We start from the raw sequence: 14,380 nt of genomic DNA, 5'->3' as shown, positions 1-14,380 counted from the left end.
TCTCATAGTTAGTGTGTGAATCATGATAAAGAAAGATGATTTTGCGTGTGATGGAGTCAAATTTAGCCGCTAGGGTTGATCGGTTCGTCCTGTCTCGATGTACACGGAAGCAATTCTGTTTGACTCACTCAGGTGACAGCAAGGCTGACGCTAGTAATATTAAGCGTATCACGCTAGCAAGTGCAATTATTTGGGGTTGCGGCCAGTTGATTTCGCTCCGCTGGCTGTTTCCTTCTAGAAAGTCAGAGCTTGAAATGTGCTTCTGGAAATTCAGGACTCATGATTGTGCTTCTAGTACGAGGTGATTACTTATCCGTCCCATAAAAAAAATCATTTTTCAGTTTTTATACAACGTTTCACTCTTCGTTTTACTTTATTTTCATATTTTTGCCGTACATTTTAAAGATGTTTCCGTAGTACTACTATCTGAGACCAAAATGAGGGAAATACTATACTATCTGGTCAGCCAGAGAGACTTTCTATTGGACGACCCAAACGTAGGCTGTGTGTTGTTCCTTTCAAAATTGAAAGTTTGGGTTGAAATTGGTACGATGTGACTGAAAAGTTGTGTGTGTATGGTAGGTTGATGTGATGAAAAAGAATTGGAAGTTTGAATCCAAAGTTTAGATCTAAACACAGAGCCTGTTTGGATCCGGAGGGCTATTAAATAACCCTCCGGAATCTTGTTATTTAGGAGTATTAAACGTAGATTACTGATAAAACCTATTCCATAACCCATAGGCTATTTTGCGAGACGAATTTAACGATGTATATTAATCCATGATTTGCTACAGTGATGCTGCAGTAATCATTCGTTAATCATAGATTAATATACCTCGTTAGATTCATCTCGCAAAATAGACTAGGGGGTATGGAATTGAGTTTTGTCAGTAATCTACGTTTAATACTCCTAAATAGCAAGATTCCAGAGGAATATTTAATAGCCCGAAGGATCCAAACAAACCCACATTCCAGAGGATCCAAACAAGCCCACAGGCGTAAAAGTGTTGTTTCGTGCTTTTGTGACGATTCACTAGTAGACGTCTAGACATGCCGTAAGAGGCAACATCAGCATACTGAAACAGCCTGATTGTTTCAGACTTTCCGTTCACCTAAACTAGTAGTGCAGCATCATGAGAAACATCATACTCCATATACTAGTTAAAAAAAGAGAGGAAAATCCCGTGAAATTCAGTGTTGTCATTTGGCTTAAAGTTCAATAACTCTCGACCAAACTCAGTCAAACTGACATGGCCTGGTCAAATGAACCGTGTAGCTGATTCTACCAATACAAGGGGAGAGAAACTGATGATAACACCATTCCCTCATGCACAACACTGCAAGTCTGCAAACAGAGGAGCAAGTGAAAACTGAAAGCTTAACAGCACATAAACCCAATGAATGATCCGTGTCATGCATACACCCAACGAGCTTCGTGGATCACAAGAATGGTCATCCAAAGAACCAACATATACCTATACAGCACAAAAAACTTTGAACAACAAAAGAACCATGAAATCCTTCCCTCCAATAATGCTACTACTCGACCTAATGGCTAGGTTTTACCTACCAATCATCTCCCTATCAGAACGGTAACCACATTGGTGATCAATAACATCATATCCCAGGCTGATCAATGATGATGATGATGAGTACTCAGGATGGATCGTAGGTTTATGAACTCAGGACTGAGACCTGTCTGATGTCGAGCTTCCAGTTCTTTCTACCTTGTTTGCAAATTCGGTTGAATTTGAGCCCTCTGCAATCGACTCGATATCCATGCTTCCTGTGCGACTCCTTCGGTTCCTCCGATCCTTTTGCACATGAAGATATGTTAAGCAAGAATTTTATTACTTATAGTATACAACAAGTTTGGTTTTTCAATCATTACCTCCCGGTATGGAACTTCTTCAGACTCAAGCATCCTAACAACTTGGCCCATCTTAGGTCTCTTTTCAGAGTCAGGATCAACACACCGTAACGCAACCAAAAGAGCCCGCTTAATAGCTCTAACAGTTGGTCTAACCTCTAGGATTGGATCAACCACTTCTTCTGCTCTCCGGTTTGCCACCATTATTTTGAGCCACTCGACAAGATTGACCTAAAGAAAGAAATTGGTTTTCATCTGAATAAAAATGTCTTTTTTGACTAACAGCAGTGCAGAAGCATAATGTTCATAAGAAGTTGTCAATACAAACTTACCAAAGGGCACAATACTAAACTATCATGTTTAAATGCATAAAAAATCAGCAACAGTACTAAAAAGATACTGATATTATAACAGGAACCAAACGATTACAAAACATGGATCAAAGTAATATTATGTACCTCATTGCCAGAGCGGCTGTAATCAACAGGTTCCCTTCCTGTCACAGTTTCCAACAAGAGAACACCAAAACTATAAACATCGCTCTTTTCATTCAACATGCCCGTGTTAGCATACTCAGGTGCAACATATCTAAATCAAGAAGAATGGATGAGAATTATTGTACTCCTTGAAATATGGCAAACAAAGGATGCAAATGAGTACAAATAATGGGTAGCTAGCAGAGGAAAATACCCAAATGTTCCCATCACTCTAGTAGTAATGTGGCTTTTATCAGACCCCAAAAGCTTGGCCAATCCAAAGTCAGAGACCTTGCCATTAAATTCCTCATCAATCAAGATATTGCTTGATTTTATATCTCGGTGCACAACTTTTGGTTCTATAGCTTCATGAAGGTAAGCTAGTCTGTGATCATGATTAACCCGCCAAAATATCATCAAACAAATTCCGACAACAGAAACAACATGTATCTTATAGACTGAGAAGCTGATGAAACTTACGCTTTTGCAGTGCCGATAACAACCTTCATACGATTTTCCCAGCTAAAAACACCATGCTGGCGCATAGCTCCATGAAGCCACTGCTCCAAGTTACCGTTATTCACAAATTCATACACCAACATCCTATTAAAAAACCATTGTCATATTATTTCTGTGATATACAATATATCCTAGAGCCTAAGATGCAACCACAAATTTCTAAACAGGTGATGCAAATTTGTTTAGCTCTTCCTTAAAAGATCAAGGGTTACAGATTTCATAAAGAGAAGAATCAACTCTTGCTAATCTGTGGAGGTGTACATATTTGTCATGGAAAAATGGTACCTAATATAGCATTCTGCCTCAACACAGAATTCATGATGCTCCAATGCAATTCATAGTTCATCATTTTCTGTTGACATCATAATCACTGTAAAATATATGGGCATGGAGTAGAAGTATTAATCAAAGGCTAACTCAACCCTCTATTTTTTATGGGAATTACTGTCAGGCTTTGCCCAACTCAACTCAACCCTCTATTACCTCACCGTTTATTCTTTTTGCAGCACCAGAGCTGGCAGGCTAATAATATTTTTTTTGACGCAAAAGGCTAATAATATTGCACTCCCTCTATTCCAAAATATAGGGCGTATTTTGTTTTGTTAGGACAAAACTTTGTTGCAATATTATAATATGATTTATGTGATACAAAAGTATAATCATAAGCAAGTACTTTTGAATATGAATCTAATAAATTTAACTTTGCGTCCTAAAAATTATATCATAATAGAGTAATCTTCGGTCAAAACCTTGTCCTAACGAAACAAAATACACCCTATATTTTCACACGGAGGGAGTACATGTTTTATGTGCCATAGATGTGCTTTGAAGCATGTGTCCGCATTACATGTTGGATTTGCAAGGATGAGGGAGCCCTGTAGGCAATTATCATCTGTATAGGATACATGAAAAATTAATTGGGCCAAATGCAGGAGCAGTCTAAGGAAGGTTGAAGATACAACTGAAAAGCTTAGGAGATACGGCAGGACAACTCTCACTTCATGTCTTCAGGAGAGCTATGTGGACATAGTAGAATGTAGTTTGTACAATCTAAAAAACAGTATAAAAAGGGAATTTGCTAGTTTACTAAAAAGCGTGACCTTATTTTTTTCATCTGTACATCTGAAAGGACAAAATTAAGGCCGCAGTTCCTTTAGTTGATCTATTAAGAATCATTCCGATAGTCCATACAAACTTAGGCAAAATCAGGTTAGCCTAGCATTACAAGTACATATATAAATAAAAAAAGAAACAGACAATTTTGTTACTAACTGACATTTCTGAAAAGAAACAACAGAGCAAGTGTATCATGTCTGGCACTTCACTTACCTATTCACTCCCTCAACACAGTAACCCAACAGCCGAACCAAATTCTTATGCCGGACATGGCCAATAGCCTCGACCTCCACTCTGAACTCCTTTTCTGCCTGCCCCCTGCAAACCCATCATGCAATGTAATTAAGTAAATGAGTAAGATTGTTAGAAACAGAGATCAGAGCAATAGCTAGCAGCCAATTGTGAGCTTACATATTGTTAAAGATCTTTTTGATAGCAACTTCAGTTCCATTCACTAGACGGCCACGATACACAACTCCATATCCACCCTCTCCAAGCACATTCTCCCTAGAGAAACGGTTGGTAGCAAGCTCAAGGTCACGCAAAGTAAACCAATGGCCCCAGCCGAGATGAGAGAACTCCGGGAGGCCAACCAGCGGCGACGCTGACACAAATGCTGCAGGAGAATACGGTTTCCTACCATGCCCTGTGCTACCATCTTCACCGGAATGCACACTACCAGCACGGTCAACATTGCAAACTGAGCTCCCCTGGCTCATGTTGTCAGGTTCCGATGACTTGCTCAGTGCCATATGCCCCAGCGTCTTCCCCGGCTCCCGGTTTGTGTGCTTGTCTTGCGGTGGGAAGCTAGGCTGCTCACGTTCATGCATTGTCTGCGCAAGGCTGCGGCCGCCAACCCTGTCAACCGGGATCTCCTTGGAGAAAATGGGGATCTGTGTTTGCCTCAAATTGTCCATTGTTCTCTTCGTCTTGCGGCGGGATGCCATCCAAATGCATATCATCAGCAGAATGGCAACTAGAAGAGCGACCACACCAATTGCAATCCAGACCCACAATGTTAGGCCAAGAACCGTCCTCCTCATCTCTGAACTCAAATCACTGGAACCCATAGTGGCCCCGTGCTCAATTCTTGTGTAGATTGGGAAATTTCAGTTGGACTGCATCAGTGGGGATCCCCTAGTTGGCCTCAGCAAGTGTGGATGCACTTTTCTCCCTGCAGAATGAGAATGAGGCTCTTAAATGCATATGACTTGGTTGTTCTTGCATTGAAACAATCAAGCAAGTCCAGCTTATAAAGAAAAAAAATGTCACTTGAACTACGCCCTGCAAGGAAACCCAACAACGCACAATTCCTGCTCCACGCAGGAATTGCGCCCCAAGAGAAACGTACAGTATTTTTGGGACGGTGAGATGCATCGATGTAAGCAGAAAAAGATATGCAATTCGACAGCCAAAAGGAAAAAGGATATGAGGACTCCCAAAATTCTCTTTTGATCCCCAGTCTCATCAGTCATCACATGAGAAGAAGGTTAAAGCTTACCACTTTTGGCAATAGGACCTCCATCTGCTCATCCCTCAAGCAAAGAACCTGGAGCATCAAAAGGGAAAAGGAAAAAGAAAACCAAGCACCAGTGAGAAGTTAGGACCAAATCCCACACTTCGCCCTACTCCTGCCAACAACTTGAGATCACAGAAGCAGGCAAGAACAGCAACGATTGCCTCGCGAAACATGAACAAGAATCCAACCTGTGCCAGCAATGGCGATGGAAGTAACGCCCAAGACGGAGAGAGAGAGAGAGAGAGAGAGAGAGGAGGGAGTAAAAGGGAAGGTGGTGGATGTTGCAGGTCTAGCATTAAAGGCTGGATCAGGGAGAAGTGAAGGAGAGATGGTGGGCTGGCAATTAAAGAAAGAAATGGTCCGGTAGATTGTTGGATGCAGCTGTGAAAATGGCTGTGGCGCTGTGCTGCTGCTGCTGCAGCTGCAGGGGAAGAGAGGGAAGGGAAAACAATTTCGCTGGTCTGCAGGATAAGGTCAACTGACAGAATAGAATAACTGCATGCATAAGCATGACCGAATAAGCATGGATTCAGGCTGGCTGATCTGAGCCTGGGAGAGTGCGGCCACCACTCCCCCTCAATCCTCACCGAAATCCTCTGTTTGTTTAATCCACGAGCTCTGCCGTTTTGCTACACTTCTTGGCGTATCCCGCGTCACAGCTGTACGTCGCGGCCCATAAAATTCTCCTCCTCAGCCTTCCCCGGATCCTCTGCGGCTGCCCCTGCTGACACGATGGCACTGCTGAGACCAAAATCTGCTTCTACTCTCTCTCTCTCTCTCAAAACTTTCATCCTGTGATGAGTGACTACGAACAAATACGGAGTTTTTGCCACCGCCGCCTGCACGACGAAACGAGCGAAATCCGGAACGGGGCTCGTGATTGGGAACGTAGTAAGAGCATGTACAATAGCAGGCTATAAGTCAGATATAAACATATTTTAATGAGATAAATGGGTAGAGAGAAGGGCAGTGGGTTATAAATTTGTAGCCAACTGTAGCACAGACTCCAAGACACAGTGTGTGCATGACAGGTGGAACCAAGTATTAATAGTGTAGTATGTAACTATTGTATAAATAAGCTATTAGATTGGCTATAGATGAATTGAAGCTAGTTGTTGGGTATACTATTAAACTTGCTCTAAACAACAACTGTCAACAGCACGGCATGATGGCACTGCTGCAGCATCATGAGACAGGTTGATGCAGACGATCACGTACCGCCCCGAAAGCAGGGCCCCATCGCCATCCCCGCAGGCGAACGTACCGGCCCGGGGACCAGACCATGCACCCCCGCGCGCGCGTAATAATGCGATGAAAACTGGAAAGGCGCGGACACCGGGACGACAGGGCCAGGCTTGCATGCCACAGCCAAAGCCCACCGGTGAGTGAGTGACAGCCGCAGCCGCAGCCGCGCGCGCCGCGGAAGCTGGCGGGCGGCGCGCCCCCCACAAACCCTCGCGCGACAACGCAGCATCGCCAACGCCAATGCCTGCCCACGGGCCACGGCCACCACGGCGGAACCCGAACGGATCGATCGTAACAGCAGCAGCCGCGCCCGCCCGCTCGGCCGCGCGGTGATCATCCCGAATCATTGGCGCGGGTGGTCCACCGCGTGGGCGTGGGACGACACGCGGTTCGCTTGCTTGTATAATAGTGAGCTATAAGTCTACTATAAGTTTAGGTGAAGGTGAGATAGTGAAAAATTAAAAGTGTGGGCTCTCATGCAAGAGTTAGCTTATCACAAACTCCAAGACAAATACATTAAATGTATAAGTGAGAGATAGAGAGAAGAGAAGAAAAATATAGCCGACCTTATAGCTAATCTATTATATATGTTAGCTTTAAAATGAGCTAATAATAGGAAGTGAGGTATACTATCCTTGCTCTTAGATGACGAAGCGCCGCGCGCCGCTCGTATGTGCCTGGCTCGGCACCTACGCGCGGGGGTTGGTGGGTTGTTGGCTGGGTGCGGCAGTTTGTCTTTGGGACTTCTTTCGGCACGAACCGTGTGTAGCGAGGAGAGGAACGGTTCGGATCGACGTGTGTTTTGTGTCGAGCGCTGAGTGCCTTTTTGAACGAGAAACCGAAGGGGTGTCAGATGCTTCTCTAGCCGCTCGGTCCATCTAGCTTTGCTAGCGTTGAGTATTACTGGTTTGGGATCCTCTTATTTACTCGAGTCACTGATATATAAGATACACTATAGTTTTTTTTTTAGTTTTTAGTTTTATTCGGAGAACGTGCGTGTCGCCTTGCTCTAGGGCGACACGGGCGGCGACACACCCCACTGTCAGCCCCCCTCCCTCGCCACCGCCCGATCAGCCGCCGGCAAAGCCGGGCGGTGGCAAGGACAGCGGCGGCGGGGCCTTCTTCTCCCTCGCACCTCTACCCGGCGGATGGAGCTTCGACGGAGAACGGATGGAGGGACGGAGACAGTGGTCTTCAGTGCCGCCGGCGGCTGGAGGCGATTGATCCTATGCCGATGGAGGCAGATATGGCCCCCTCGTGGCTAGGTCGGGAGGGAGCGGCACCGGCCGCGCCGCATCGAAGGCCGGTGGATGAGGTCAAGCTGTCGTTGGAGGAGGCCGTGGCGCCGGCGGAGGTGGTTGCGGCACAGACGGAAGAGGCGAACGAGGTGGCGGCGGTGAGTGGTGGTGGAGGCGGTGGAGTCCAGGGCAGAATGGCTAGATCTGGGAGGCTGCGGCAGACGGCGGGGTTTGTGTGGTGGCAGCGGCGGCGGCTAGCGATGCTGGTGGCGGTTCCGGCGATAGCCAGCACAGTGAGCCTGCTGGTCGCGGCATCGCCCTGACCATCGAGTGTTGTCGCGTGGTCGACTAGCAGCAAGAGATGGAGGCGGGAAAGGAAGAGACTGGCAAGGCGTCGGCGACGACTGTGACTATGGACTGCGGCTGCGACGAAGAAGGAGAAGTAAGGGGATCCAATGGCGGCAGGATGGAAGGCGGCGGCGAGGATGGCGACGGCGGGCAGGACTTGGTCACGACGGAGGCGGATCCGGCCCCCTGGAGGACGGATCTTGTGTGGGGCAAGCTTGTGGCGGTGGCGGCGCTGCGGAGCTCGCAGCGATGGTGTCAGCGGCAACGGCGCAGAGCTCATGGCGACGGTGGCGGCGGCGGCTGGACAGCAGTGAACAACACAGTGGCTGGTCGACGGCAACGGCGCTACCGGCTGTTGTGGCAACGGGGTGCGCTCGCGGTGGCGATGGTCGTAGCAGTGGCTGGACGGCGGCGAGGGGGCTGCGGCCGGTCAGCGGCGAGGTGGCCGTCGGCAGCAGTGGCTACGGTGGTAGTGACCGTGTGTATGGTCGGAAGAGGCATGGCGGTCTTGGACAGCTAGCCGGGGGCATGGCAGATGGCCGTACCTGAGCCAGCCGGCAGTGATTGGAGGGGTCGGAGGCCGCCTTGGCACAGAGAGGTGCATTCGATGGCAATGGAGGCCGGCAAGGCGCGAGAGGCGCGGCCGGCGGCGAGGAAGCCGGACTGGTGCGAAAGGCGCAGCCGATGGCGAGAGGCCGGACTGGCGCGAGAGGCGCGTCCGGTGGTGGAGGAGGCCGGCGCGGCGCGATGAGGCGCGGTAGGCGGTAAAGGAAGCGACCACGGTGCGAGGAGGAGCTGCCGGGGGGATGTGGCATGGTCTTCGGCGCACGAAGGCTGGTCGACCGGGGGGGGCACCGGTGCAGTGGTCCCACATGTCAGCAGAGGTTGAGTGGTGGTGGAGCATTGGTGCGTCAGCCGTGGACCTGCAGGTGATGAGCGGCAGGTGAAAACCTAGCCCGGCCTTGGCCGTACCGACAAACTATGGTTCATTCCCCCTCCTGAGGGCGTTGTTGTGCCATCTCATCCCTCAAGGGTGTTTGCCGGGTGAAAGCCCAGTCTTGGCTCTTTTGTGTCCCTAAACGGACGGACGGCGGCGGTGGTTTTCCGTCGCTTCTCTCCTTGCAGACGTCGTTTAGGCATCCCCTTATCGAAACCACTCGAAAGATTGGTGCAAGCACACTCTAGCTAGAGTTGGGCTTTGTGTTGGTTGTAAGGACGGTTTTGGGCGTTCTCGTCTGTGTTCCTTTGTGGGCCTAGCGGCGTTCGGTCATGCTTAGCGGCGGCCGGTCCAGTACTAGTCTTCTTCCGGACCTGTGTATTGGGGTTGTTGGTGTGTGGGTGGTGGTATATTTTTTTTTTCATTTTTCCTGATTACAACCCTCTAGGGTTGTAATCTTGTATTTTTTACTCTATCAACAGAACTTCGCATCGTCTCGTACGAATCGTTAAAAAAATATAGATACACTACCTAGAGGGTTCATGTGTCAGTGACCTACATTTAAAAAGAAAAGTAGGTAAGAGAATTCTCTTTCGAGTATTACCTTGTTAGTAGTAGTTTTAACTTACAATTTTTGTTAGTTAGGTTACAATGGAAAAAATTACTCTCTCTGTTTCAAAATATATATACTTGTTTTGGACCCCGATAACGGTTTAGAACTAAGGTAGCTTGATATCAGGATAGAAGCAAGATTGTGAGTACAAGATTGGAAATAGGGATTTGTATACATATACTAGATCAAACATTTATATGTATAGCTGTGCAATGTGTCATAATGATTTACAGAAGGAGAACAAGCTAGCTATTCCAGCCTTCTAACTAGTTTTTTTTTTTTTTTTTTTTTTTTTTTTGTCGAAACTAATGCGGTGACTTGTAGTTGGCGGCTAACTTTGGGTTTCCTCCTAGCTGGTCTTCGATGTAGCCCGTGGTTGTGGCTTATTATTCCATGCCCTTCCCTTCTAACGGACTTTGTATTTATACATGTAGGTAACCCCTCATTCAGATAGAACTCGAGGACTCTAAGTAGACTACCGGCAGACAAAACCTTGTAGTATCCATATCGGAGTCTGGCATCTCATCTCAGCGGGAAAGGAATATCGACCTTATCTGTAGAATCTAACAAATTTGGATAGACCCTTTCGTATGATATTAAGTATATGGTATTTCCGGTGAACAAGTATAGGAGGTATACAGATTTGTAACACTGATAGCTTTATAGGATGTTTAGCTAGGTCAAAATATTCCCTTTTGTTATTTCAGTGGTCAATTCTTAAATTGATCGTAATTTCTCCGTCCTAAAATGTAAGTATTTTTAAGGTAGACACGGATATTTTAGAAGCATGAGTAGATAATTAGGACAAGGTTGTGTTTGGTTGACAAGAGAAAGTAAGTAAATAAATTAATTGGAGAATTACTATAATTGGTTGAGAGGAGGTGGTAGATGAAAAAATAGCTTTATTTTGGAACAAGACACTATGCTAGCAACAATTTGTGACTGAAGTAGTATTTATATTCCAAACACCTGATTGGCTATGGAATAATTGAAATGATGGGAATCATCAAAATTATTGTAGAAATGCTTATATTGTTGTACAAAATTTGATTGTGAAAATCTTTTATATTTTGAAACAGACAAAAACAAAGAAAGTATTCCCTCCGTCCTAACATATAAGAATCTAGGATAGGATAGGACATTTCCTAATACTATGAATCTGTCTAGATTCGTAGTACTAGAAAATGTCTCATCCTGTCCCTAGGTTCTTATATTTTGGGACGAAAGGAGTATATTATATGTTTACGATGCCACAACTTCAGTAATTTATTGTTACAAATACGAGTGATCAAAATTTCAAATAACGTAAATTGCATTGTAGTATATGAAGTTATTAGGTGATGCAAATTACTACATAAATTGTAAAACACTCATTTTGGAGCACAAACTTAATTGGTGTGTGAACCTACCAGAAACATAACACGACTAATCTTATTTATTTAGGCTGTGTTTAAATCCAGGGGGTAAAGTTTTGGCGTATCACATCAGATATACGGACACACATTTGAAGTATTAAATGTAGTCTAATAACAAAACAAATTACAGAATCTGCGTGTAAATCGCGAGACGAATTTATTAAGCCTAATTAATCGTCATTAGTAAATATTTACTTTAGCACCACATTATCAAATCATGGCGCTTAGGCTTAAAAGATTCGTCTCGTAATTTACACGCAATCCGTCTAATTAGTTTATATATATATATATATATATATATATATATATATATAAAATACTCTATGTATGTGTCTAAACATTCGATATGATAATGCGTAAAATTTTAGTAAACATAGCTACTTTTGATCAGAATGCTACTTTTGTGTGAGAAGTAATTGTACAACAAATCACTAAAATATATACATATCCAGTACCCCATATGCAACGGGGACAAAGATTCCGGAGTATGTGAGAGTACATCACATCATGGCCGGCATAAGCATGCGTGTCGTGGTGCTGCACTGCTGGTGGACGTTACTGTGTGCGTGAACGACGCCGATGGCGGCCTCCATGCGGACCATGCTGTAGCTGCATCGATGCCCTGGCTGGCTGGCTGGCTGGCGTGGTTTGGTGTGGTGCGATGTGAATGACGGTACCACTGCTACCGGCCGTCTCATCACTTCATCCGCTAGCTAGCTTGCTTGCTGCATGCACAGGACGGTTTGGTGTTAGCACGCATGTTATGTCTCGACACACATTATTGGTCCGGCCGGCGCCCATGGCGTAGCTGTTCTTTCATCACACGCTGACACACACCTCCGAGCCAATGACTAGCAACATGAGGGGGACTATGCCGGGTTGGCAACAGAGCGACACATAAACCACGCACAGGATTCATTGGGGATCGATGTGACGGATCTGTTCCGCGAGTATAATCCGGGATCGGGAATGTACGTGTACGTCTGCGCGCGGCCAGCTCATCATACAGATACGCCGCGTCCCTGTCATCAAGGAGGAAAATACACGTCCCGATAACACGTTCCCGACACAGACGGCTAGGTAAGCATGTTGGTAGTAGTATCTGTTAAAACCAGGGGCAATAATATGACAATTCTCCGGCCATCTGAGGCACCGAGCTGTACAGCACAGACGCTTCTCACAAGTATACGAGGTTAAGGCCATTCCCAACCTAATAACTAGAATGATGCCTATAGCATTAAATAAGTTGTCATCTAGAATAAAAAATAGATGTAGCAAGTGAATAAATGAGGAAAAAGAAGGAAACCATGTCTTGCATGAGACTTGGTTTCTACACAATATCCAAGACATCATGTGAGATAAGTAGCATTAAATTTAAGCATGGAATAGGAGTGTTTGCATTGAAAGAGTAGTATCTAGTAGTAGTTTCTTGATGATGTGGAGTTTATAGAAATTATTTCTAGTGTCTTGGGTTGGGAATGGCCTAAGAGCTCGAGTCCTTGCCTCCATCAGAGAAAAAAAAGGCAACATTTGTATTATCACTAGTTTTTTCAATTTTGTAAGGATATATTTCAATGATAGTTTTAGTGATATTTTTTAAATTTCTAATGATAGTCTTGTACCTTTTGCATTTCATATTATAAATCGTTTGACATTTTTCTAGGCAAACTTTGTTAAGTTTAATCAAGTTTATAAAAAAAATTAGCAACATTTATAATATTAAGTTAGTTTTTATTAAATCTAACATTAAATATATTTTGATAATATGTTTGTTTTATGTTAAGAATATTACTATATTTTTCTATAAATTTGATCAAACATACAAAATTTTGAACATAAAAAAGTCAAATGATTTATAATATGAAATGGAGGGAGTAATAACGATTTTAAACTTGTAATTACTCCAAAGGGGAACTAGTACTAGTACTACTCCCTCCGTCCCAATATGTAACAAGTTTTGGCATTCAAAATTTGTGAAAAATGTTGCAACCTAGTACAACTTTTACCACAAATATACCAGTTCTACGCCTTATCAGTGAAAGAGAAGAAAAGAATAGAGTACTAGTTTGTATTGCCATCTGTGCTTTTGCCGCCTACCAGTTTAAATTTTGATTTGCGTGTGAGTGGGTTTTTACTGTGTTTACCCAGCTTTCTGGCGGGTAGTATCGTCTTTTTGCTACTTTCCTTAATACTTGTGCACAAGCTTAAAACTTGTTACATATTGGGATAGAGGGAGCAGTAACTATTAAGGCCCTCTTTGAATTGGAGGAAAAAATGGAGAAAAACAAATAAATTGAAATCCTACGCTATTCATGCCTTTGATTCGTAGGAATGAGAAAAGGAAAATGTAGGAAACTTTTCTATTCTTACGATTCTGGAGGAAAAATGAAGAAAATTTAACATCCACTCTAAGCTATTTACTGAGTCTATCCCTTTCATAGATTCCTGCGGTTCAATCAAACAGGCATTTCTGTGTTTTTCCTATGTTTTCCTTTTATAATTATGTGTTTTTTATATTCCTCCGTTTTTTTAATCCTACTATTTAAAAGGCCCTAAGAGTATCGAGTATTTAAGCTCAAGATCACTTCCACTGTTTGGTCTTCACCTCCTGGACGATCATAGTATAGGCGCGCCCAAGTTCTTTCATAGCCTCTGGTTGAGCGATCTGAATGAAAATGTAAAAATTCCCTTGTTAACTACGGGAGCGTATCCTATGCACACAGGCCCTCACGTGTACACACCATGTACACCAACTAAAAATTATCACAAAAAATTCTAGGAAAATTCATACATATACTTTCAATAGTATTACATCTACGTGCGGAGTCGCATCTTCAAATTCATTCTACATAGAGAATAACAAAAAAGATAAAATTCTGACAAAATTGCAACCTTAAAACTGTCAGATTTTTTGTTTTTTTGTTACGGCTAAAATATAATGAATTTGACGTTAAGATTTTAACCCTAGGTGTAATACAATTTAAAGTATGTGTATGATTTTTTCTAGATTTTTTGGTGACATTTTTTAGTTGGTGTGCACGTGTGTACACGTGAGGGACTGTGTGCATAGGATATGTTGCCGTT

The 14,380-nt window shown here is 44.0% G+C and overlaps 1 protein-coding gene across 1 annotated transcript; it reads right to left on the bottom strand.

The window, feature by feature from the left end:
• Positions 1-915: 915 nt before the first annotated feature.
• LOC127783521 (probable receptor-like protein kinase At2g42960) lies at positions 916-6,085 on the bottom strand. Its single transcript, XM_052310712.1, has 9 exons — positions 5,689-6,085; positions 5,483-5,530; positions 4,393-5,155; positions 4,195-4,299; positions 2,827-2,949; positions 2,561-2,731; positions 2,329-2,458; positions 1,892-2,101; positions 916-1,814 (listed from the first exon to the last, which is right to left on the bottom strand). Exons 3-9 carry the CDS (start codon positions 5,049-5,051, stop codon positions 1,683-1,685), a joined length of 1,530 nt encoding a protein of 509 aa, XP_052166672.1. The 5' UTR covers positions 5,052-5,155; positions 5,483-5,530; positions 5,689-6,085; the 3' UTR covers positions 916-1,682.
• Positions 6,086-14,380: the final 8,295 nt, after the last annotated feature.

This window comes from Oryza glaberrima, chromosome 1 (genome assembly GCF_000147395.1).
Source record: "Oryza glaberrima chromosome 1, OglaRS2, whole genome shotgun sequence".
Taxonomy (NCBI): domain Eukaryota; kingdom Viridiplantae; phylum Streptophyta; class Magnoliopsida; order Poales; family Poaceae; genus Oryza; species Oryza glaberrima.
Note: the sequence above shows the minus strand (reverse complement) of the source record. Positions and strands in the feature narration are given on the sequence as shown.